Below are 26,206 nucleotides of genomic sequence, written 5' to 3'. Positions count from 1 at the left end.
GATACAGGTAATGTAATATTTTATTGGATGGGTACATATATTGGTGTATGATGTGTTTCACGATTCACCAATTTATCGTCATTGGCTGTATGTTTTTTCTTTTATATTTTATGATGATTTTTAGGTCAAAGTAGGTGATAAAGAATGTGATGTGATGAATGATTTCTACCTGTACATCACAACCAAACTGCCAAACCCCTCCTACACTCCAGAAGTAAGTGTTATGAATAGATAGTCCCTGAATAGTTTAGAGTGAATTCCTTACAAAAGTTTATATATCCCTATTTTAAATGTTCAATAAAAAACAATTACAATAGAGAACAATAATTTAGTGTGATACTATAGAGAACAAGTGGAAGACTTAAAGTCTAGAGAATAGCATTAAATAACTAAAGATTTTTCTGTCTGTAAATTATGTATTTATAGTGTTTACACTAGCATTTGTTGATGTTTATGTAAAATAGAAAATACCCTAAATACATTGAGACATATGCTGGATTAGGTAAAATGTGAGATAATTTCTGGATGAAGTCTGATTTCCTTGACAAGTGGTGCTGATATAAGGGAACCTATGTTACTGATTGTTTATCTGTTGTTAGGTGAGTGCCAGGACAGCCATTATAGACTTCACCGTGACCATGAAAGGTTTGGAGGATCAGCTACTTGGTCGTGTCATCATGACGGAGAAAAATGTAGGTAATCCCTGGCGGTAGTGAAGTCAGAATCTGCCAATATTATATATGTAACTGGTATAGATATTTTGCTATGTCTGTTTATCATGTGATTTTCCATCACATTTTTATGTTATCACTCTGGCAGTCTTTCTTGCTTACACAAACTGCTATGAAACTAAACAATGATGGGCTATCTTAGATGAGCTCTGTGACCAATTAAAGGGCTATGTTACCAAATAAAGGATTTGAAAATGACATTCATCGTCATCACTCTTGCTTCCTCCATTTACAGTATTGTCTGTCTTTCTTTAAATTCATTTGATGCATGTCACAGCAGATGGTAACTTTAACAGTGGTATGTTGTATGTACAGGAACTAGAGGCTGACCGTGCCAAGCTCATGCTGGACGTTACTGTGAACAAGAGGAAAATGCAGGAATTGGAGGATAATCTCCTGTACAAACTCACCAGCACAAAGGTCTGTAGGTTATCACCACAATCTTGTGTGTCTGATAGTAGGCAAATTAAGTCTAGCTCGGCCGAGCAGCTGGCAACTTTATAATAACCAAGAGGTCCTAATCAAGATATTTGGCCAGCAGCATGTTGGAATGAATGACTTTGACCAAATTTTAAAGTTACCAGGTCAAATAACATTTTTTGTATAAATTGAAACAATTTCTCAATAACAAAAATACTCAGGGTCATTATTTTGTGCCTGTAGCATACTTTAGTGAATGACCTTGACCTACTTTTAATGTCACGATGGTCACATTATCAAAACATAATAGGCTGGAATAAGGGGTGATCAGTTTGTTTATATGATCACTTACTTTTTAGATGAGTAACACTGGTCAATTGGATCTCTTGTTCCAATAATGCTAATTTCAATTAAATTTCTATATTGAAAATCAAAGTTCAAACTAGTTAAATGTATTTTGTATACAAAAGTTTAAATATGTGGACTTGCATCAATATTTGACAGGGCTCTCTAGTGGATGATGAGTCCCTCATACAGGTACTGTCCAACACGAAGGTTACTGCTGCTGAGGTCAGTGAGAAATTATCTGTGGCAGCAGAAACTGAGATAAAGATCAACGAGGCCAGAGAGGAGTACAGGCCTGGTAAATTCTTAAAAGGACTTAAAAATTAATTTCATCATAAAACCTACAGTGTACAGGCCTGAGTCAAAAAAATAACTGATCTGATACACAATGTACAGGTCAGAAATTATAAATTCTAAAACTGAATTATCATATATTTGATTTTAATTTGAGAATACTGACCATGGTACTTCACAAATTGTGATGATTTTGATAAGTTTGGTGATGGACATGTATTGACATTTGACAGTGGCCACAAGAGGTAGTATCCTGTATTTCCTGGTCTGTGATATGAGTATGGTGAACAAGATGTACCAGACTTCTCTCAAGCAGTTTCTTGGTCTGTTTGATATCTCCATGCAAAAGTAAGACCAGAGTTTTATCTGCAGATGTTTATCAGGTGTCCTATCTTTTCTTAATTGTATGATAGTTTATATTTATTAATTTAAAGTGTCAAAGTTTTATGTCCCCACATGATAGTGGACTGCATCAATCTTAAGCAGTGCAAACTCATGTCTTATCTGTAGGTCTTTGTGACCTGTTTTTGACTTAGACTTGGCATCATGAATATCATGCGTAGATATTGGACATTATTTCTGATCATCAAATGTGTATCTTATCAAGTATCACTTGGGGCCATGCTTTACTAGTTTACTTGTCAGAAACCATGCAATAACGGGATACTTCATCCCTGTGTTTTGCTTTAAACTTTGAGTCCAATTCTGTTGTTGTTGAATGAAGAACTCTTTTCATTTTATCTTGATCTGAAATTACATGGCTTCTTAATCACACGCTTTTGTCTTTGCTGTACGACAGGTCTGAGAAAAGCCCTGTACCAGCCAAAAGGATCAACAATATTATAGAGTTCCTGACATATGAAGTATTCCGCTACACCTGTCGTAGTTTGTATGAGGAACACAAGTTTCTCTTTACAATGCTTGTTACCTTCAAAATCAACATCCAAAAGGGACAGATTAGAAATGAGGAGTTCCAGACATTTATCAAAGGTAATTTACCCAGATGTTTATCTAAGGTAATTTACCCAGACATTTATCAAAGGTAATTTACCAGGACATTTATCAAAGGTAATTTACCCAGACATTTATCACTGTGCATTGCATCTTATAAACCCCTCTTTGGTTCAGGTTGTGATATAACATCTAGCTCTAAACCTGATTTGGTGGTAAACAGTCAAGGTTAGGTCACACTTGATAACTATGGAAATCAAAAGCTTTAAGGTTATTTAGATGTTTCATTGATTCATCTTTAAAATTGTCAAAAATGTCTGCTGTAGGTTTACTTGTGAGATAAGAATATTCTGTTTAAACATAACAAAAACACTACAATATTCAGTATTGGAATGAATATCTGCCAAAGTAAGCATGAGAAATACTACAGGTTAAGTATAGAAGATGTTTCGAGTTCTTTCTTGTCAAAAGTTTCCATAACATAGAGTTATGTGCATATTGACAGGTGGTGCTGCATTGGACCTTAATGCTGTGACACCAAAACCAGCACGATGGATCATGGACATGACATGGCTCAATCTTGTACAGCTCAGTGGTCTTCCTCAGTTCAGTGAAATTCTAAACCAGGTACAGATCTATATTCATATTCTTGTTTTATTTCAATGAAATGAAGTCATTGCAAGTCTATGGTATTGTCCATCCATCCATCCTCCTAAAGGCAAGAGAATAGCACCTTTCAGTAAAAATTTGAAGTTGAAGTAGAGCTAAATAAATTGCATTGTATAGCTATTTCCTCCTAGGACTCGTCATTGAGGCAAAGAACTGAAATTTTTAAACCTCGGAGGCAACTGAGGAAAATCCAAATCAGTGGGGAAAAAAAACTAAACAAACATCTAGGTTTGGAGGTGCACTAGTGTTAATTTGAACAGAATTTTCCCACAGTTTTCAACCAATCTCTGCCCATCTCAATAACATGGGGTTGTGTTTCCAGACTGATTTGACTACATTTGGAAGAATTATTGTCCCTTATTTGTTTCATTATCTCTATCTTGTCCAGAGAACTCCCCTCTCAATTTTTGAATAATTTCCTAAATCTTTGTAGACTTCATATACTCTGAATTTCGTATACTTTATTATCAATACATATAAGACTGTTGCCCTGTTGGGAATTTTGACTTAAGTTTTGGAAAGAGTAATTGTATCTATCATTTTATCTGTTGATTTTGCTCAAATTTAAATACAATGGCAAAAATTTGTACTTTCACATTGGCGTTTTCCTTACCTATTTATTGTTTCATTTCTATGTTTGTATTTATCAGGATGCAATGTGTTTTTTTTCCCTTAAGCATGGTTTGAGCATATATCACACTCCACCCCAAAGTACTTTGTTTTTATCGAAAAGTAAAAACAGGAATTTCGGACTTGAAGGGACTAGATGATAACATATCAAAAATTGCCACACAAGACAAGGATAAAGCAGATGTTTTGGCTACATTTTTCAGTAGTGCATTCACAGAGGAACCACCAGGCGACACACCAAAAATGCATAATAAAATAATAAAATACCCATTTCGAGATATCATATGCTCTGAAGAAAGTGTCGGAAAACTCCTCTCAGACTTGGATGGCCAGTAAGTCTCAAGGACCTGACCAAATGCACCCAAAGGTTATGAAGGAACTAAAATTGATCATAAACAAACCGCTAAGTATTATTTTCAACAAATCATTGGAGGATAGTTCCATCTGCATGGAAAGAGGCCAACATCACAGCAATATTCAAGAAAGGATCAAAATCGGACCCAGGGAATTATCGTCCCGTAAGCCTCACCAGCATAGTTGGAAAAACCATGGAAAAAATTGTGCGAAATTCCATCGTTAATCATATGGAAAACAATGATCTTTTTAGCAACAAGCAATTTGGATTTATCGCGAAACGGTCCACAGTTCTCCAGCTCCTTATGGTGCTTGAGGATTGACGGATATACTAGATCACGGTGGGGAAATTGATGTTATATATATGGACTTTATGAAGGCCTCTGACAAGGTACCACATCGCAGGTTAATTGAAAAATTAAGAAGCTACGGAATAGCAGACCAAGTCTTCAACTGGGTAGAAAACTTTCTACACGAAAGGAAGCAGAGAGTACTAGTTAATGGAAAAGCATCCAAAGACCACCCGGTATTAAGTGGGATCCCCCAGGGCAGCGTACTTGGCCCAATTCTATTTGTAATCTATATAAATGATCTGCCAGATTATACTTATTCGAACACCTCCCTATTTGCTGATGACACTAAGATTTATAGAGAAATAAAAAGTGATGAGGACAGGAAGGCAATGCAACAAGACTTGGATAAACTGCAAGAATGGTCTAACAAATGGCTTCTAAAATTCCATCCACTAAAATGCAAAGTATTAACAATAAAGCAAAAAAGGAAAGAAACATGGACATACCATATGGCAGGAGCAGAGGACAACGTGGTGTTGGAAAACATAACTTCAGAAAAAGATATTGGCATAACGGTGGATAAAGATCTTAAATTTCTCTATGCATATGCAACAAGCTGTAAACAAAGCCAACAGTATTGTTGGTCTTATTAGAAGGTCCTTTGTATACTTTGATGAAGTGTCTTTTAAACAACTGTTCAAAGCATTAGTCCGCCCACACTTAGAATATGCCGCAAGCGTCTGGAACCCATACAAAATAAAGGATATTGAATCAATAGAGCGCGTGCAGAGACAGGCAACTAAGCTTATACCGGGGCTGAAAGAACTATCCTACAGCGACCGTCTCAATAAACTCGGACTCCCGACATTGGCATACCGTAGATTGAGGGGAGATATGATAAACGTTTTCAAAATTATGGATAAATTTCACGATGAAAAAGTCACCAAAGGCATGTTTGATCGAGACGAAAATTCTAAAACAAGAGGCCACTCAAAGAAACTGAAAAAGAAATCATGTAATCTGGACATTCGGAAATACTCATTTGGACTAAGAACTATAGACCTATGGAACAGTCTACCAGAAAAAGTAATCCAATCATCAACAATCAGAGACTTTGAAATTAATTTGGACAATCATTGGAAAAATCTCGAACTGAAATTTAACCATCTGGCTCGTTGCAATTCACTAATCGGAAGTGACTATATAATTTAATTGTATGATTATGATTGATATGGATATAGAGGCACTGTGTGCCTGCGTCCATTAAATATCCTAATAAATCCTAATAAATCCTAATTATCTAAGTACAAAAACATCTCTAAATCCTAATACTTTTGATATTGCTCCGTATGACAGTACTTCAGGTATATAGATGTAACATCTTTGTTTAGGTATCACGTAATGAGAAAGCTTGGAAGGCATGGTTTGATACAGAGGCTCCTGAGGAGGAGCAGATCCCAGATGGTTACAGTGCCTCGCTTGACTCGTTCCGCAAACTGCTGCTCATCAGGTACATCTTACACCCCAGAAACTCTTCAACTGCTGCAGAGAGAAAAATCCTTTAAGAAGTAGAAAAATGTTGACTTTTTTTAAGCTCACCATTATTATATGGTGGACTGTCCAAGTCACCATTTGTCCTTGATCATCCTCCTCTGTCCTTAAATAATTCTTGTTATTGCTATTCTTTAAAAAGTAAGAGATGAATCATTTTTAGATTTCATACCAAAGTTCCCTCTGGTCTCTTGTGCCCTTTTTCAAAGGATCAAAGAAACAAAATGTGTTACTGGTGACCATCTTGGATTTTGACTTTGTAAATTTGTGATTTTCTTGTAAAGTAAAAGTTGTATTTTTCTCAGATTTAGATATTGGTTTACAGTACAAATGATGATCAGACAATAGCAAGCACCAAGATCCCTTGGATCTGTATTGGAATGATATCTTTTCTAAAGATCCCTTGGATCTGTATTGGAATGATATCTTTTCTAAAGATCAATTGTTTCTGATGAGAAGTGAGATTGAAATGATTCAGTTAATTGGGTTTGTTTTAGGTCTTGGTGTCCTGACAGAACCATTCCTCAGGCCAGAAAGTTTATTGGGGATGCTATGGGTCTGCAATATGCAGAGTCCGTCATCCTGAACATGGAAGCAACTTGGGCAGAGAGTGACAACAGAACACCTCTCATATGTCTACTGTCTATGGGTTCTGACCCGACCAATCAGATAGAGGGGTTGTGTAAGAAACTTAATCTAGGTATGTTAGTTATCCATGAAGTTTCAAATGATAGCAATGAGATGAGGCCTGAAGTCAAGCTCACTGTTCAGGGGAAGCCATTCTACATCGTTAATAAATCTGCATATTGCGTTTCATGTATGTTACAATTGAATTCTCTATTTAGTTATATTGTAGATCGTTCCAACAGGCAAGATTTTGAGTGTCAAAAGTAAGGGATCTTTGCTCAAAAAATAGCCCAAACTATCTATGTTGACACTAGACAGTAGCAGTGGGAGAGCAGGTTATAAACAAAGGACTGTTGACATGTTACAAGTGCTGGGCTAGCCCGGTTCAATGTTCCAAGTTGATTTTGCATTCCGTAATTGTTGCTGCTGGTTCACCTCCTGTGTTTCTAAAATTTTCTTTGAAAATAGAACACAATGTTTAAAAAAAAATAAAAGATGAGGTTAATGTATGTTTCAGAGTTCCGAGCTATTTCCATGGGTCAAGGACAGGAAGTCCATGCAAGGAAACTCATCAGCCTTTTCATGCATTCTGTGAGTGATAAATGTTGTGTGTTACATAGAATTTCACTAATTGTGAGGCAAAACTTTCTGTATTAATTTAAAATCACATAGTTTCATGGGGCTTTTGTGGTTTTTATATAATTATTTCATTGACACTTGATTTTTTGTGGCTAAATATAGCTCAATAAATCCAGTTACACAAATTTTAACAGATCGTGGACATATATGTCAGATTAATAGTACACACAAAACCAACCAAAATAAATCCTCCACAAAAATTAATGATTTCAAGTATTCTATACTACTCGAATATTACCCATTATACTAAATTATGATTGAAATATCATCATTAAATGACATCATTTATCGGTTTATTTAACACAATATATATTTTAGCAGTATTATAATTCATTTTGATGGTAAACAAAGTGTAGTAACAATGAATGTCCAGATTATGATAAAAACATGAAGACCTGAGGGAGTGTATATAAAATATGTGAAACCACCTCTCATTCCTCTACATGATTTAGTCATTAAAAATCACATTCAGTACCTGTAACTGAAGAGTGTGAAAGCGTACACAATTTATTACCGCGTCTAAGTTTGTTAGATTTTAAGTTAATAGAATTGATGAACTTGGAACAAATCTATAGTTTTATAATCTTTTGACAGGGTGGTTTCGCCATGCTGCAGAACTGCCATCTTGGACTAGATTTCATGGATGAGTTACTGGAGACCATTGTAGAGACCCAGCAGGTCCATGAGGAGTTTAGAGTTTGGATAACAACTGAGGTTCATCCTGCCTTCCCCATCAGTTTACTACAGGTACCCCTCAGTGACACATTGATTGTAATAGTGTTAACTTACTGTTAAAGTACAACTAAAATATAAGTGGAACTCTACCTTGAGGATGTAACAGGCATGAAATACATTTTGTGATTAAATCTGATCATTACTGATGATTGGTTACTACTGCAATGAGTCCATGAGTGTACTTTTAGGATAACCAGTTTTTAGGTCATCAGGATGACCTATAGCCATGTTTCATCCACTGTTTGTATTAGGCCTGTTGCATGTTTGGATGTAGGGCTACAAAGTTTGTTAATATAATTGACCTTGACCTGCCTTAAAGGTCACAGGGGCTTGATATGTTAAAATCATAAAACAACTTCCCAATAACCAAAAGGTTCAGGGTGCTGATATTAGGCTTGTTGCATGCTTGAATATAGGGCTACAAATTTGTTAATATAAATGACCTTGACCCACTGTCAAGGTCACAGGTGCCAAATATGTTAAAGTCTTAAAACAACTTCTTCTCAACAACCAAAATGCCCAGAGTGCTGATATTGGACCTGTAGCATGTTAGAATGAAGGGCTACCAAGTTCATATAAATGACCTTGACCTACTCCTTTAAAGGTCACATGCATCAAATATGATAAAAATGACCTTGACCTGCTTTCAAGATCCCAAGGGTGAAGTATGTTGAAATATTAAAATTTCTTCTTTTAACAAGCAATAGGTTCGAAGTCGTATTTTTATAAAACGACAATGTCTTCTTTATAAGCTGTAGATTAGTTGAGCAATTTATTTTAGGCGTCTTTCATATATAGGTCTTTATAGTCAGATGACTGTTTAGGCCTTTGAGCTTCTTTTTTTTTTTTCTTTCTAGTCTTCCATCAAATTCACTAACGAGCCGCCACAGGGCATTAAGGCAGGCCTGAAAAGGACTTACGCTGGCATCACACAGGACTACCTGGACATCAATACCATGATGCAGTGGAAGCCAATGTTGTTTGGGGTCTCATTTCTTCATACTGTGGTACAGGTAGGCAGCACTGTACAGCATCATATCTTATTACTGGTTGAGGAAACATATTTGTACAGGATGTACTGAAAAGGAGGTGCTTCAACTGACATTTTGTAGGCAGTTAGAGAATATTACTGAATTCAGTAGATTCCTAAAATGTGCTTTTTCATCATTTTAGAGAATGTAACAGTAGCTGAATTTAGTAAGTTCCTGAAATACAATGTTTTAGAGATCAAAGATTATTAAATATAGAAGGTTTGTGAATGTTAAACTTCTACGCATTTTCAAAAATAGCAGTAAAACTGAATTTACAAGGTTTTGAACTGTGATTTTTAGGTGTTTCAGAGAATATTACTAAATTTAGTGGGTTCCTTAACTTCAGTGTTTTAGAGAAAATTGCTAATTACTGAAGGTTCCTAAACTAATTTTGTAGACATCAAAGCATAAATTAAGATCTGCCTTGTGCTAAATCATCAGTATAAACATACAAGTAAAAAATATTTTGATGGTCTGCTTTGTAGGAAAGGAGAAAGTTTGGACCACTTGGTTGGAATATTCCTTATGAGTTCAACTCTTCTGATTGGACTGCCAGTGTCCAGTTTGTTCAGAATCACCTTGATGATATTGACCCAAGAAAGGTAAAAAAAGAGGAAAAAAAAATTCAAGCTGTGCATTGGAACTGAAAATATGACATCACATGATTACATGCTGTCTCTTAATTAGTGAACTTAAGCCTTTGATGTTACAGCATTTGTCTTTGGTTTGTCAATTATAATCCATAGATTTTGTCTTGAAAGTACATCAGTCCAGAGTCCAGAATGGCTGGAAGGATTGGAAAAGATTTGTGATGGATCTTAAGAGTCCATCAGGGTTTACCCAATCTTGTAAGGGCAAAGCTCACTGTGAAAGTAAAGCAGTGCCTCATCTCTCACTAAATGGACAAGGTTCAGTAGAAAAAATAGTTATTAAATATTTCTAGCTTCCTTTTAAAACAGTTCTGATGGAACAAATCTCAAAACTGCAATCAGGACCAACAAAGCCATTGTTCAACACAAAGGGATATTTATTATTGTATTTTACAAGATGATAACAGTATCCTAATACACAGCCAGGCTAGCTTTTATCATTTATAGATATATCTTTGTTGTCAACTCTGATTGATGAGTCTGCATTACATATAAAGTAGACAACACTACACAAAAAACATAAGGGCATGACTTTGTGGAGATTTAGGAGTTTTAAAATTGTGTGGAACTTTTCTTTGTTGTGGACAGTATCAACATGACATCATAATTAACATTTTTGGTGTCAACATACTCTGTATTGTTCAGAGTATATTGGCCACCATCAAGTACATACTGAGAGAGGTCCAGTTTATATCATTGACTACTGTGTCAATATTTTCTGTGTTGTACAGGGTATATCATGGACTACAGTGAGGTACATGTTGGGAGAGGTCCAGTACGGTGGTCGAGTTACTGATGATTATGATAAGCGCCTCTTAAACACATTTGGAAGGGTAAGTTATTCAAGTAGTAGATGAATGAACACTGGGCTGAGACATTCTCATTCCAGATTTTAAGCTTAAGTATTGATGCTACATACCTGACTTTTACACAATATGATATCATTTGAGATCCTGTTTTGTTTACCTGTAGGTGTGGTTCGGAGACTTTATGTTTCTCGACAGTTTCCAGTTCTACATAGGCTACAAGATTCCCAAAGTGAAGAGCATTGATGACACCATGGGCTTCATAGAAAACCTACCATTGGTCGACTCACCTGAGGCCCTGGGTCTGCACACCAATGCTGACATCACGTACGATAAATCAACATCAGTAAACTTTCATTAAGATTGTCAAATTATAGTAAATTTATAATTGTCATGCTGTATATGTTTGCCAGTAATTCAAAGCTGTGTCCTTTCAAGGAAACATTGAAGGGACAAATATAGATCTGATGCCTCCATTGCAACATTATAAATCACAATTTTTCCTGTCTGCTCTTTCTCTCTGTGTTTTATTTTCTGCTCTCAGTGTCCCTCTGTATGTTGATATTTCATTTTGGGCCACCTTGCTTTTCGACAATCATGATTTATTATTGTTGTTTCAGTTGTTACTGAAAAGATATTTCCCAAATTTCAGATGTAAATTTTTTGGTTAGGTCCATTGTACCATTTTTATTTTTTGGACTGATCAGAAAAACAAAATGGTTCACAGGTGACCATCTTTGACTTTAGCAATGAAATTCTGATGATAAATTCTTGAGAAGAACTGGATTGATCTTTCTCAACTTTTAAAGATTCCCCTTGGTCCCTAGTTGAGGAAGAATTTTCAAACTTCATGTAGTGGAAAAACAGAAAAATGAAGGAAATGCCGACTTTTAAAACCAGATCACTATCAAACAATGATGGCTGCTAAGATCCCGCTAATATCTCTTGTTTATGCTGGAGTAGGAAAATTTTCTGACTTTGTTGTATTCACACTCATAAAAATGTCTAGTTTTTTCATTCAAAACATCTTCCTTGATTACTTTTCATTGTTAAGGTATCATATCAACTTGAGTACTGACCTTCACTGTTTAGGTATCATATCAACTTGAGTACTGACCTTCATTGTTTAGGTATCATATCAACTTGAGTACTGACCTTCATTGTTAAGGTATCATATCAACTTGAGTACTGACCTTCATTGTTTAGGTATCATATCAACTTGAGTACTGACCTTCATTGTTAGGTATCATATCAACTTGAGTACTGACCTTCATTGTTTAGGTATCGTATCAACTTGAGTACTGAACTTCATTGTTTAGGTATCAAATCAACCTGAATACTAGCCTTAATTTTTAAGTATAAGACCATCCTGAGTATTGGCCTTCAATGTTTAGGTATCAGACCAACCTGAGTACCTCGGTCTTGGACACAATGATGAGTATCCAGCCCAAAGACAGTGGTGGGGGTGCTGGGGAGACCAGGGAGAGCATTGTATACAAAATGGCCTCTGACATGCTCAGTAAACTGCCAGGCAACTACATACCACATGAGGTAGGCAATTTTCAGATTTCAATAAATCAACATATTTGGCAGTTAAACTAATTTGATTTTTTCATTTACTTTTAATGGGAAAATAGTTATCACTTCAATGTCTGTCAGTGTACTGATATAATAAATGGGTATATAGTTATCACTTCAATGTCTGTCAATGTACTGATATAATTAATGGGTATATAGTTATCACTTCAATGTCTGTCAGTGTACTGATATAATTAATGGGTATATAGTTATCACTTCAATGTCTGTCAATATACTGATATCTCCAGATCCCAGGGACAGATTTAATTCATATTTGCACTATAACATCACACCATCAAGTTGTACACCTCAGTAGAATTTACTGATCATTGGTCAAAACAAAAAGTTAAACTCATTGAATTCAATAAATATACACCAAACAAATGATATGTTGTGAGTCTTTCAACAGATTCCAATCAAAAATGTCAAGATTTTGTTGTTGGAGTATTTCTAGGCGTGTACCTGATCATGTATGTTATAGAATAGTTGAATGTATTTAGAAATCATTCACTGTTCCTTTTTATGACATGAAAATAGTTTAAATGGTCACAATTACTTACATATCCAAACAAGTCCTTGATGATGCTTTGTATGTACAGGTACGTGACAGACTGAGACGCTATGGACACCTGCAGCCCCTTAACATCTTCCTCAAGCAGGAAATTGACCGAATGCAGAGGGTCATCCATGAAGTAAGAGTGACACTGACAGATCTGAGACTTGCTATAGATGGAACCATCATCATGAGTGAGGTCAGTTTTATAGTCACATCTTCCTATTGTAGTAGTTCTAATCTGCTGTAGATAGAAAAATTATCACCACGATAGTTAGGAAAGTCATCTTGAGTGAGGTTAGTTTTACTGTCCCAATTCCTATATTTACTGTAGTTTTAATCCTTAATTGATCATCTTTTTTCTCTTGGTCCATCCAGTACGACACTGCAATTTTTGACCGGGTTGCACATAGTGCAAATCCAGGTTATAGTATGGTGAATGTCGGGCGGGCGGAGAAAAGGGGTACCAGTTTTGTAGAATCAAATCCTCCTAGAGTTTTTGACGAAGAAGCTTGAAACTTTGTAGGATGTTTATATATATGTTGAAGATGTGCACATCCTATTTTGGATTAATTCCAGACATTTTCCTGGATTTTCCAGGCTTTGGAACTTAGTCATTTACCACAGTTTGGCTGGGAAAAAGGGTACCAGTTTTATAGAATCAACTCCTCCTAGAGTTTTGACGTAGAAGCTTGACACTTTGTAGGATGTTTATATATATGTTGAAGATGTGCACCTATTAACTTAAGATTCATTCCGGACATTTTTCCTGGACTTTCCAGGCTTTGGAACTCAGTCATTTTCAACAGTCTGGCGTGGAAAATCCAAGATGGCAGCCTTTGCCTCTCATTGGTTGAGATGTTGTTTTGAGCGTGATAGCCTCTCTTTGGCTGAAATGTTGTTTTGAGCATGATATATAACATTGCACTCATCCCGCAACCCGGCCAATTGTGGCTTTGCCCCATTTTTTTAGGGTGTCTTTCAAATCAGTGCTTTATTGTTCTAACAAGTACTGTGTAGTTAATGTAATTATCAATATTACTATTTTATAGAAAATTACCCTATTCAGAGATATCACACTGACTTCACTAAGAGGAGTCCTTGTGTCAAGGTTTGAAGGTCAAGATCACCATTACTATTTCCAGAATATCAGAAAAATCATGTGAAATTTGGTGATATGATCACTTAATGGTGACTTTATTTCTCTTGGGATTCTGATAAAACAATGAGGATTCCTTAGTATATATGTCCAGGTTTCAAGGACAGTAATAGTATAATTGAAATTTGTCAATGATCATACAAATAAAGTGTTTTGGAGAAGGCATTTACATAGAACATAAATAAAAAACAAGAAAATATTTGGAAATGAAAAGTTTATCAAGATTTTCGGAAGCACTGGATAGTTTTACTTAAAAAGTTTAAATGAAATACTTTAAATGATCAGAATAAATAAACTTGAACAAACCTCAACTCAAATCAGATTGCTTTTTTAGTACAAGAAATAAATAGCCAAACATTTCTTTGATTTCCTACTGCTTGGTTCACCACTAAAGCCAGTAGCTAGATCGCTACTATCCCTTCCTGATTTTGTTTATTTTACAGTTTAATATTTTCATTTTTTCCCATTTCTTGACCTTAAAACTAAATATGAATTACTAATGATTGTGAGATCATTCCACAAATTGGCTACAACAGAACTTGCGTGATGCCCTGGACAACATGTTTGATGCCCGAGTTCCAAGTCTATGGAGGAAGATCTCCTGGGAGTCATCTACTCTAGGCTTCTGGTTCACAGAGTTACTGGAGAGGAATGAACAGTTCTATGCCTGGGTATTTGTAGGTCGACCTGATGTATTTTGGATGACAGGATTCTTCAATCCTCAAGGTAGATATGCAGAACAAAGTGGAGACAAGAACTTGGAGTTCTGATAGGAAAAATGTCTATATTTAGAACCATAGATGGTTGATTGTTATTCTTGAGGCTTTGAGATGTCTCGGTCTTCATCCATCTTTGAGAGTAAAAGCATGTGTCGGCTGTCTTTTACCTAGCAGAAACAGGAACATACCTGTAAATAATGGAGATTCAGTCTTCATCAATCTTCTGTAAATAAGGGAGAATGATTTATCATACTTGGCAGTGACACCAAGTACAGGTCTGCTTTGATCTGCACAGCTTAACAAGTTGCTAGCAATAATCAAATATGAAATAAAAGGATTCCATTGAAAGCTGATTTTGTGACAAGAATTTAATTTTGCTGTGATTGTTATTAGGTTTCCTGACAGCTATGAGACAGGAGGTGACCAGGGCACACAAAGGATGGGCCCTTGACTCCGTTACTCTTCACAATGAAGTTATACGACAGAACAGGGAGGACATTACATCAGCACCACCAGTAAGTTTGCATGATCTCAACTCTATCATCACGTGCATTGTCAGAAAAGTAGGTCATGGGTCAAGTTAGTACAGTTTGTATTATTAGTCCCCACTGGAAAGAGAGGTTTGGGAGGTGGGCAAAACTTTGTCTTGTGTCTGTCCTTCGTCTTTCTGCTTCATAACTTTAAATTGTGTCTGTCCTTTGTCATTCCACTCTCTTCTCCGAGCTCAATCTCCTTCACTACTTGTCACTGAAACTTTATACTTTGGGTATGGTTTAAACTTGACAAGGCAGTGTGTCAAGTATCAATAGTAGGTCACTGTGAATAACATTTTGACCTTCAAATTAAAAAATGTTTGCCACAATTCAATCTACTACACTACAAGTAATTGGAACTTAATACTTTGGATATGGTTTGGATATGTAATTTAATGAATGGTCTTGTTTCATTCTGCATTAAAACTTACCCAGCCAATAACAATTCCTATGTTTTCTTTCATTCTATTATCTCTTTGCTATCCACATATTTGTTTAATGAAATCATATCTGTTTGATTACTGTGTCATACATGCTCCTACATGCAGCATATATCTGGACTGTCAGTGTCCTTATTCTAAAGTACCACTGTATCACCTTTTTCTACCTCACAGGAAGGAGTATATGTTTATGGTCTATTCCTGGATGGTGCTGCCTGGGACAGGAGGAACAGTCGTCTGTGTGAGTCAACACCTAAGGTACTGTTCACTGCCTTACCAGTTGTCCACATGTTTGCCATCAACTCCACCGCACCCAAGGATCCACGACTTTATCAGTGTCCTATTTACAAGAAACCAAACCGCACCGACTTAACCTACATCACCTTCATAGTACTCAAGACTAACCAGAACCCAGATCATTGGATTCTCCGTGGAGTGGCTGCTCTGTGTGATATCAAGTAATTCCAGCCAGCCAAGTAGACATCACAACACCTTGCAGAATACCATTGACTCTGTGAAATAATCAGGGTTTATAATCTCAGATTGTTTAAAGGTTATACCAGCAGGAGCATGATAGTTCTATAATAGCACAGAACCTTTGAGAGACTTGATAGTAATGTCTTGACATGGATAGCCTAAAAGTTGTTTTTACACATTTTTATTTATTTCTATTTGTTTTTACTGATCTAATTTTTATCATGAATGTTGAATAAAATTATTCTGTTATCACGTCTTTGATTTCTGTTCTGTGATTCCAAGTTCATGGAATGTAGTCGATACCAGCCAACATTGAAATTTTCATGCAGCTAAAACTGTCGCGGTCACTAACACACCGCAGGCTGCCTTCCCCTAAAGGAAGAAAAATAGTAAAAATTCAGATTTATCAGGGGTAAACTCTGGTAAAAAAAAAAAGGATAGACAAACTCTATTGCAAAGACACGATTTCATATGGTGCATATTTGGCCAAAGTTATTATAAAAAAATCCATGTATGAACATTTCAGGTGTATCGGGTCAAATGTTTTGTGTACTGCAATTCATCTGTGACCTTTGGTTCCATGACCTCTATAATCTGTCACAAATATAACTTAATCATGCCTACATGCCCTGATGTACATGTATGTATATTGTGCAGAATGATTATTCATTTAGTGACATCACATGGCATAATTTTGGTAAGAATTGACAAAAACCAAACGAGACAGGGAGACGCAAGAACATGCCTGTATTACATATTATGTGCCAAGGTTCCTCAAAATCCATGCACAATCCTGGAAGGAACAGGTCGTACAAAATGGTGTCTACACACAAACAGATGGACAGACACACTACTTTTAGTTTTAGGCACCCCCAACTTTGTTGTGAGGGGTATAAAGAGAGGAAAATGAACTATTGATGGGTGCTGTTTACGACACCACACAGATATATGTATAAGGAGCAGGTAAGTGTGACTTTGTACATAGTGTTAAATATTGTCTTCATCACTCAGCTAACAGAGCATGTGTTTTGGCTCGGCCAGTAGAGATGCAGATTATTACTGGTTTGGCACTCGGCAGTTAAGTTATTCCGTATTTCACACTGCAGTAATTAAATCATCAGGCATTATAAATAGTTTTACAAGACGATCAAACAGATCAAATTCAACAAACCAAATAAGACCAGTGTATAATATAGAATATGCACAGTTTAATGTAAAGCACCACAACAAGGCTTAAAACATAACCCTGTCTTATACTAAAATACATCTTTACTCTATAAAGAGCCATCTACAGTACATGTTTCAAAATGAGGTAAGGATTACGAACTTCGCTGAAGAACTGGCTTGGGATTTTTTCAACATTAAAGAATTAAATATACAAAGGAAGGAAACCAGCAAATTGGTCTTAAAGGTATTTACCCCTCATATTGTTTTTCATGGACAACTTTGAAATATTAATTGTTTTATTATATTGCAATACCTGATTGTCTGATTATACCAGATTCTCTGTCTATATCTAGATACTATGTCGATATCAATCCTTTGGCTTCAGCTTAAACATGACACTTCTTTCTAGAGACTAAAAATACCCAACTGACATAGTCAAATAACCTTGGAAATGGCTCGTCTGTAAAACAGCTGGCAGTGTATGACAAACTTTTTTTATAAGTCATGTGTGCTGTCAGACGATATTGGCAGGTAGGCACAACTTTGGTACTTCTGCATTGCATTTTCTTCATCAACAGTCAATGGTTGTCTTTTTTCTGAATCATTAATGTGGAAAAAGTCTTTACTCAGTCGCTGCTCCAAGTTAAACGAAATTCCTGATTGGCTGAAATATCTATTTGACTAACAGGATACCCAATTTTCCTATTTCAAAATAATTCAGTGGCTGTTCTCGCTCCAGAGTCTGGGCTGGAACAAGTGTGTTAATTGGCTGAGCTATCAGCCTGTAACAAGGTACCTGAGTGGCTGTCCTGAGATTCTTCATGGATAATGCTATTGGAAACATGAAGTTTATGTTACAACACGTTTTAGGGTAATTTCCTGTCACTGTATTGTTCCTGTTCACCACACTCTTCATGATCATCAGTTTTGTTTCTCTAGGCGAGCATTCACTATGATTTGATCTGAATTCACACTTTCTATTTATTACTATACCTTTGTACAAATATAACTATTTAAAATCTTGTTATCTCCTTTTTCTTAGCGTCAACTCTCCTCTTCACTAGAAAAGAAAAGCAGATTAAAATCATTTATGAATCTGTAAATTTACTTGCAAGATTTCAAAAATATTCAAAGAAATTTACTGAAAATTCTTTCTTTCACTTAAACTTGGCATGAATTTTTTGTCAAGTGTCCAATATATTCCTTTTTTCCACCGCTGACAAGGCCCAAACATTCATTATCATGTAAAAAAGATAGAAGAGAAATATTCTAAAACATTGACATTATTTATTGCAGTTAAAACTTAATGTAAATAAAACCAACACAACAGTATACTGTAACAATGAAATAGGTAATTTGTCAAACCACACAAAAGTTGGAATAATTTACTGTAATACTGTAATGGTAACCATCAACAGTTCTTAAAACTGTTTCAAAAATAGAATATGATTGCAAGGAGACATTAATTAAACATCCACTGTGTATACATGCATTATTTAATCCCTGGTGTTTCACTTCTCAAATCTCAATCAATTTCTAAAAGAACTTTCCCCGTGCAGTAAGCGAAAAAGAATTGAAGGTGCAGTGAGCATAGTTGATCATAACACACAACATGCAAACAAATTATACTGTTATACTGGATAATCAAACTCATTGGACAAAGACTCCTGAAAGTTTCAAATTTAAAAAAAAAAAAAATTTCATTAATACTTGCAGCAGAAGCAGTGACCAGTATCTATTATGTAAAAACTTGTCTCCCTTATCAAACCTGTTACAACTGAACCATGAAATTTAACTTAAACTATTAGCTATGAGATTTTTTTTTTTCATATTAATGTGAATATTCAACCACATTGAAATTAATTCAGAATCACATAGATATTATGGGTTTAAATTGTGATTTCTGGAATACTTCTCACATTATAGAAGAGTAAATGTCATACTTTAATCAAGATCAGTCTTGTCTGATTTTACCATTATCAGTCATTAAACATAAACCATGTTGAATCTGGTATTTATAATTACAGAGACCTTGAAATTCAAACACCAAAATAGCCAAAAATCTTTGCTTTCAAATTCATGGGTGATATTTTTGAAACTTTTACAAAATGCATGCAAAATTATAGAAACTAAGTTACCTAGAAAATCAAGAGTTCCACTGAGGATAAACATATTTTCACTGCACCATGAGAAAACAGTCTACTTATGAACTATCACAATGTTTCTTAGAAAACAACAATAGGGACAAGTACAGAGTAGAACTATTGGGTTTTGAAGGAGTGGGACCCAATCCTTTTCGATTTATAAAGATTCAAAATCTATCCAGGGTTCACTAGTCTGCATATCAGTATTTCTATTGCAATAGTAATGAGTGGAATCTAATTCTAAGGTGTCCCACTAAAACTTGTGATTAAACAAACCTCTACATATTTTTTTTATAAGTAGGACATTATCTATGTCAAGCTCATATCTTAGATATAATTTTAAGATATACATGTATAGTTAAGCAAACTGCATCAAAAAAAAAAAAAAGAAGAAGAAAAAAACCATGCATTTTTGACACATTTTCCAGACGAGAGATTCCTAGGTATGATTACAGTAATACCTTAATATAGAATTCATCCTTTATACATATAGAATAACGCCTTGATATCATGGTCCCCATTTATACAACAGTTAGAAATCATATGATATATTGTCTGACAAAAAGCCAGAAGTAATACTGGGCATTAAACCTGTTAAAAGATTTGTGTATATGACTCTCAAGATGTAATGACCAAACCTTATGATGGTCTAATTTCAATGGGGAAAGTGGGCAGTATAACAAGGTTTTAATGTATAAGGATGGCAGTATAATAAGGTTTTACTGTTGAGCACAACACCAATATTGTTTGCTGATCATTTTGAGAGCTACCACTGACAGCTAACAAGATTTTTTTATAACTTTTATTTGGTAAATACAAATAATGTACAGAAAATTGGGAAAATGTGTTGATGTATTTTTAGCAAATTTGAGGGTAGTAATGTTAATCAGCAAAACTTGAACATTGTATAAATTTGGAAAAGATTCAAATTTATAAAATTAATAGTAAAAAGACAATACGAATTGTAATAGTAATCCTTTAAACAAAATATTTCTCAATTTACAGTTAATTTTATGCTTTTTAAGTCTTTTCTCTCCATAAAGTAAACTGAACTGAAACAAAGTATTGCATTTCTGATTTTGAGTGACTTTCTGCTCACAGACATCCCAGGCTTCAAAAAGATTTCAATTTCTAAAGCAGACAATGAAAATATTAACATGATAGATAAAAATAGTCTTTCAAATAAATAAAAAAAAATTTGGAACACACCCTGATCACAGTTTTTTGTTTACAATTTACTGATATTCAACAATTTTCATATGATTAAATACTAGAATACATATCAAAAGAAAAAAAACACTTGTGTATATACATAAGAAAACTCCCAAACCCAAACTAAATGATACGACCCTCTAAACTAGTTTCAAAACTTTCCATTGCAATTGATTTCTATTCTTCACTGAAGTAATTTCACAAAAAATGTATCTGGAGAAAAAAACCAACAGCGTTCCAATTACGAGGAAAAGTGTTAATCCAAAATTTTGGTGCAGGTTAAGGTTCATGCAGGTGCAGCGCCAAGGGCAAAGGGTGAAAGTTCAGAGTTGAGTACAGAGGTCAAGGATCAAAATATGGCAAACCTGGTTCTCATGTCTTTCACACCTTTCACCAAGCCATCACAGCGAGCTAGGAGTGTCTGTAACAGAAAGTACAGAGATGATACAGCACATCAGATGATTATTCAGTAAAGAGAAATTGTATATCTCTTTAAAATATAACGATAAGGTGATGACAATGTGACAAGGACAAAAAATTGGAATTTTGGAACAAGACAAGTACTGCAATGCTGGACAAAATACAAATTAAAAAATAGCTCCGCAAAGGTGGGCAATACCCCACAGCCTTATTATAAAGTTGGGTGCAGGGCTGAGATTGTGAAGAACCTCAATAGGCTGTGTTGGTCCATAGGCCCAACATACCCAGCGAAAATGGTGATCGCTGGTGATGCCGTTCTTGAGATAATGAGCGGAATGCAAATTCAAGATGGCGGCCGTAACCGCCATATTGGATATTGGGTGACAACGAAAAACAATAGGGTTGTGTAGGTCCATAGACCCAACATGCCCAGCGAAAATGGTGATCGCCGGTGATGTCGTTCTTGAGATAATGAGCGGAATGCAATGGTGGACAGACAGACGCCGTGCATGATTGCAATACCCCACACCCTTTCGGGCTGTGGGATAAAAATCACATATTAAAGTTATGAACAATCCTGTATCAAAATAAGGATATCATAAAACAATGTTCATTTAGAAATCTTGTAAGAAAGCTTTATGCAATAATACTGCCTAATTAATTTTCTAATAAATTGTTGGAAAAAAGAAAAAAAAAACATCTGGATCAGTTTAAAAAAAAAGAAGTATAAAAAACAGAAGCATTAAATTCAATAAATTTTTAACAAATCTTAACAAAGCATATTTTGTGACCATTCATGATAACAATTCCTGGTAAGTTTCAAACATGTTGAAAAACTGACAGATTTCAAGTGAAGAACGAGACGAGGATACATGGCTGGCTAACACTGTATCATACATCCCATCAAAATTTCGACAGAGCATAGTGCATAAATAAGTACGTAAGTTTGGATATTAAGTACAGTCTCTGTAACAAATTTGATCAGTGATTGGTGATTTCACATTCTACTTATAGTATCAAATTCTGGACCAATTAATCATTAAATGGAATATGGAATTACATTTTAAATAGCAGGTATAAAGGCATACCATTTTATCATTACCAAAGTGTAAAGATTTTCTGCTGTTTGGTATCAATTATCTGTAAACAAAGAAATCCTAGTTAGACATTTTGCTGTTTCCGAAAGGATTTAATTGATAAAATTTGTTTGTATAAATGTTAGTAAAAGTCTCTTTCAGGAAATGATACTGACTAAAGTATCAAAAGACCCTACCTGGATTCTATCTACAGTGCTTTTTCTCTTTGCACGTCCCTCTTTATTAAACTCGTCAAATCGGAGACAGTCAAGGGACTCCAGCATACGTTCAAAGTTTTCTATAATTTGTGCCAGCTCTTTATCTAACTGGACCAGTGTATCTCGCTTCTTCTGCTCATCCAGGAAACCCTGCAATACCATGTCACTGTTTTAACAAGACAATTTGCCAACCCCTCCAACCAAAAATTGATTGTCAATATCAGGATTGCAGAGAAAGGTAATTAGAAGTGTACAAAATATGTACGACCAATAAAAAATTAATGTTTTTACCCTGATGTCCTTTTAAAATGCCACACATTAGGCTAAATAAGCTGCTTATCCTCTCAATGCTTGTAAGTGTCAATGTGATTTCATTGTTATGTAAAGGGAAATCCCCTAAACCTAAGTCTATCATCAGAAAATCTTACACAGGTAGAAAGTGTGGATACATCTGTCTTTGGTAAAAGTTTTTCATTTCTTACCCTGTGTATTCCATCTAGCCTATATATGACGACACTGAATTTTTCCTCTTCTTTGGCAAGACTAGTCTCTACTTTCTTCAGACCGAGCATCTCTGGATCATCTTTGGGAACAGGCTGTGAAGAAATGCACAAATAACTCTTTTGATATAATATTATCAAGCAATGTCTAAGTTTGGGTAATCGCAAAATATAATGATAAATGCACACTGCAAAGAATTTTGGGGTGTCAATATTCTTTTAAAGACAGATTTCGGAAATGTCACATGAAGATCTGCTGCATTTGATTTAATATACATGTTCAGTTTCATTCTAATATAAGAAAAATTATTAAATAATACTTTCTTGTGAAAACTTCATATTGATACAACAAACTTTCCCCCAAAAGATTGCTTACCTTTTTGCCAATCAACATCACCTTTACTCCATTCTTCAGGCCAAACTCAGACAAAGATTTTTCTGAATCGGTTAAAGACTTGCCTGTGAATAACAACATAATCAAGTATTTATCACTCATATCAGTGAGGAAAACGTCCATTGCAGAAGATATTTTTCTTTCTATTCAGTTTTATTTTGCATAATCAGCATTGAGCATATCAAGTGATTTTTGTATTTTCAAGTAACTTAAATTAACTCGATAATTCAAAACTTACACTGTCATCCAAAATGTCACATTTTGCTTTGTAAGAACTTGACATTTGTCAATATGTAATAATTCAAATGGAATTTGAAAATCTAATTTAAATCAGAAATCGGAATGTAAACCTTTGAATATCAGCTTCTGATTTTCTGCTGGAACGTCTGTCAATTTTTGGACCTCTTCCCGAAGATGGCGAACTGTCAATACATCTCCAGCCTGCCCTGGAGGAAGGCTGACTTCAACTTGATGCTTTCGGGACCCTGAAAAAACCAATGACAGGCCTACAATTTCTGTATATCCAATCACCGTTCTATTCTGTAAATAAAAAAAAATGGTGAGACAAAGTAAAAGCAAAGGATGTGCAATATATTAAAGTACGGGGTGACACAGTAAAGGTTAAAAATGGAGATGGTGCGACATTGAGGATGCCTGATGAATGTATATCGTATATTACTTTGGCTTTCCCTAAAGTAGAAAAACTGGTCCGATCGCATAAAATTTTGGTAATCATTCATCCAAATCACAACCAACGGACAAACTCACATAAACCAATGAATGTCTACGTAAAATCTAGTGACCTGGCGCTGCGAGTTGACCTCAGCTACAAGCAGACTAACATGGCAAACAAATACAAAGATGATTTCGTACATGCCAATTTGTCATAATTAAATAGTTGTATTCTTACCATAGACAACTTCTAGATTCAGTCTTGATATCGCAGCCATCTTGAATCCATAAGCAACAATTGATCGTTATCTGAATAGCGCTTAAAAACAGACGCTCAGACAAACGTTTGACTGATTTAGAATGAAACTAGTAAAATTAAGGAATCCATAGCCGAAAGTTTGATATCGACGGAGCATGATTTACGCAAACTTCAGCATTATCAGACAATTCGCAGATTTTTTTTTTAAATCTTAATACCTGACAAATGTTATAACCAGTTTCGGCCAAAATGGGCTGATTTGAACAAATAAGAATTGTTATGTACCTACAACGTCAATATATGCAGGGACGTCCCTGATATATGCAACATGTACCGTGGCGACGTAATTAAAAAAGAAAATGTGGAGAGGGATTTGGAGGTGGGCAGGACGATACTCATATAAGATCAAAATGAGCGTCTGCATGAGTGACCTTTTGTATTATTCTCTTTATTGCCTCCAGAGATGAAGATTACAGAAGAATGTTGAACATATATACAAAGCGTACTTTATGCTTTAGGAGTAGGCATATCAAGTGCAAATTAAGCGAAAGGGGGTATTTTAAGGTATACCCAAAGAGTTTCAAAATACAATTTTCTGACACAAATTAGGTAAATTATAATGAATTGTTAAGTCACATGACTCCTACAAAATGTACATGGACTATTTGTTATCCTTATCATTATGTATATTAATTATAATATAGTTTACTCATCTTGAACACACAAAAACAGGATTTTATCCTGAATTCAATCAGCTCTTCTGCACTAATTTGATAGTTTACATTTCCTCCAATCAATATATGTAATAACTGAAGGTCTGGGAGAGAGTGTAAATAAACACTAAACAGTATATCTGTGGTATTAATTATACAGCACCACAGTTGGTCCCTCAACTCGGAAGTATAAATACACTGTAGCACTAGATGTGTCATAGGGTCTTGATATAGAAACCCACATTTGTGACATAATTCCATGGTAGTCAAGCTACGAATGGTTACCACTATTTTCATTATGTGATGTATATATTTTCTGTATTGAGGAAATCGAAGTGCTAACTTCCATAAAATACTAGGTTTGGGTTGGTTATGTATTTCTCTAAACCTTGTAAAATCATCATCAAACTTCATGCGTTCCTTTAGATTGTACTCTTCATATTTCATTACAGCATTATATACTGTTGTTTTCCAATGGCTTTTCTTTCGAAAAATTCCAGTTTCTACAAAAGTATCTAGATTTTGAAGCAGTGAATACTTTTTTAATATTTTGACTATGTCTGGGATGAAACCGATCTGGTATGGTCTACCTAGTCGAAACAAAAATAGTCTGGTAATGAAAACTTTATAAACAAAAGACATTGTTTTCAATCTACACAATCTTCCAATAAATAACAACTTTCTAATGTCTATATATGCTTCGATAGATGTCCAACTAAGTAAAGATGTACACATATCTGTTCTGGTTCTCTTTTCAAACCCTTGAATAGATTTAACAATAAAATGTTGCGCCCTTTCTAGCATTATTATTTCGGTTTTTGTCAATTGCCAAAGCTCACATCCGTATAAGGCTGATGGATAAACTTTAATTTTGATAAGCTTCGCCACTGTTAAAGGGTTTAGAGCACAAGGATGTGCACCAGAACGAACAAGGGACATCGTACCCGATCTTAACTTATTACATGCACGTGCTGTTCTCTCGAATGAGTTCTGTTTACAGTTTAATAAGATACCAACATGTGTAATGCCATCAGTCTGTGGTATAATACAATTGTACAGATAAAGCTCATTATACACAGTGCAAGTTCTACTATTTGGGTTTGTGAAGGTAACAATTTTGCTTTTTACAGCAGAGAATGAAAAACGCCATCTTTTACTATAATTTTCACTTATTGATATCATTTTCTGAAGACTTCTAAAACTCGTACTGACCAAACAGATGTCGTCTGCTTGAGTAGGAACATTA

The 26,206-nt window shown here is 35.2% G+C and overlaps 2 protein-coding genes across 2 annotated transcripts in view; one reads left to right on the top strand and one right to left on the bottom strand.

Moving 5' to 3' along the window:
• LOC132565053 (dynein axonemal heavy chain 8-like) overlaps nucleotides 1-16,170 on the top strand; it is an 86,380-nt gene extending 70,210 nt beyond the window's left edge. The window contains 20 exon segments of the mRNA XM_060229659.1: nucleotides 125-214; nucleotides 600-692; nucleotides 1,047-1,151; nucleotides 1,656-1,794; nucleotides 2,024-2,138; nucleotides 2,590-2,780; nucleotides 3,247-3,368; nucleotides 6,079-6,197; nucleotides 6,736-6,938; nucleotides 7,383-7,456; nucleotides 8,099-8,251; nucleotides 9,097-9,252; nucleotides 9,756-9,872; nucleotides 10,652-10,753; nucleotides 10,893-11,053; nucleotides 12,121-12,277; nucleotides 12,904-13,056; nucleotides 14,553-14,742; nucleotides 15,129-15,250; nucleotides 15,883-16,170. Of these exon segments, the coding sequence (XP_060085642.1) occupies nucleotides 125-214; nucleotides 600-692; nucleotides 1,047-1,151; nucleotides 1,656-1,794; nucleotides 2,024-2,138; nucleotides 2,590-2,780; nucleotides 3,247-3,368; nucleotides 6,079-6,197; nucleotides 6,736-6,938; nucleotides 7,383-7,456; nucleotides 8,099-8,251; nucleotides 9,097-9,252; nucleotides 9,756-9,872; nucleotides 10,652-10,753; nucleotides 10,893-11,053; nucleotides 12,121-12,277; nucleotides 12,904-13,056; nucleotides 14,553-14,742; nucleotides 15,129-15,250; nucleotides 15,883-16,170 (2,850 nt within the window).
• Nucleotides 16,171-17,396: 1,226 nt separating this feature from the next.
• LOC132565024 (BAG family molecular chaperone regulator 1-like) lies at nucleotides 17,397-24,266 on the bottom strand. Its single transcript, XM_060229629.1, has 7 exons — nucleotides 24,227-24,266; nucleotides 23,667-23,801; nucleotides 23,299-23,381; nucleotides 22,905-23,018; nucleotides 22,402-22,572; nucleotides 21,074-21,129; nucleotides 17,397-18,412 (listed from the first exon to the last, which is right to left on the bottom strand). Exons 1-7 carry the CDS (start codon nucleotides 24,264-24,266, stop codon nucleotides 18,397-18,399), a joined length of 615 nt encoding a protein of 204 aa, XP_060085612.1. The 3' UTR covers nucleotides 17,397-18,396.
• Between the last annotated feature and the right edge of the window lie 1,940 nt (nucleotides 24,267-26,206).

Source organism: Ylistrum balloti, unplaced genomic scaffold (assembly GCF_031769215.1).
Source record: "Ylistrum balloti isolate Yb309-2 unplaced genomic scaffold, AGI_CSIRO_Ybal_v1 Utg369688, whole genome shotgun sequence".
Lineage (NCBI taxonomy): Eukaryota > Metazoa > Mollusca > Bivalvia > Pectinida > Pectinidae > Ylistrum > Ylistrum balloti.
This window is presented reverse-complemented; position numbering and strand designations above follow the sequence as displayed.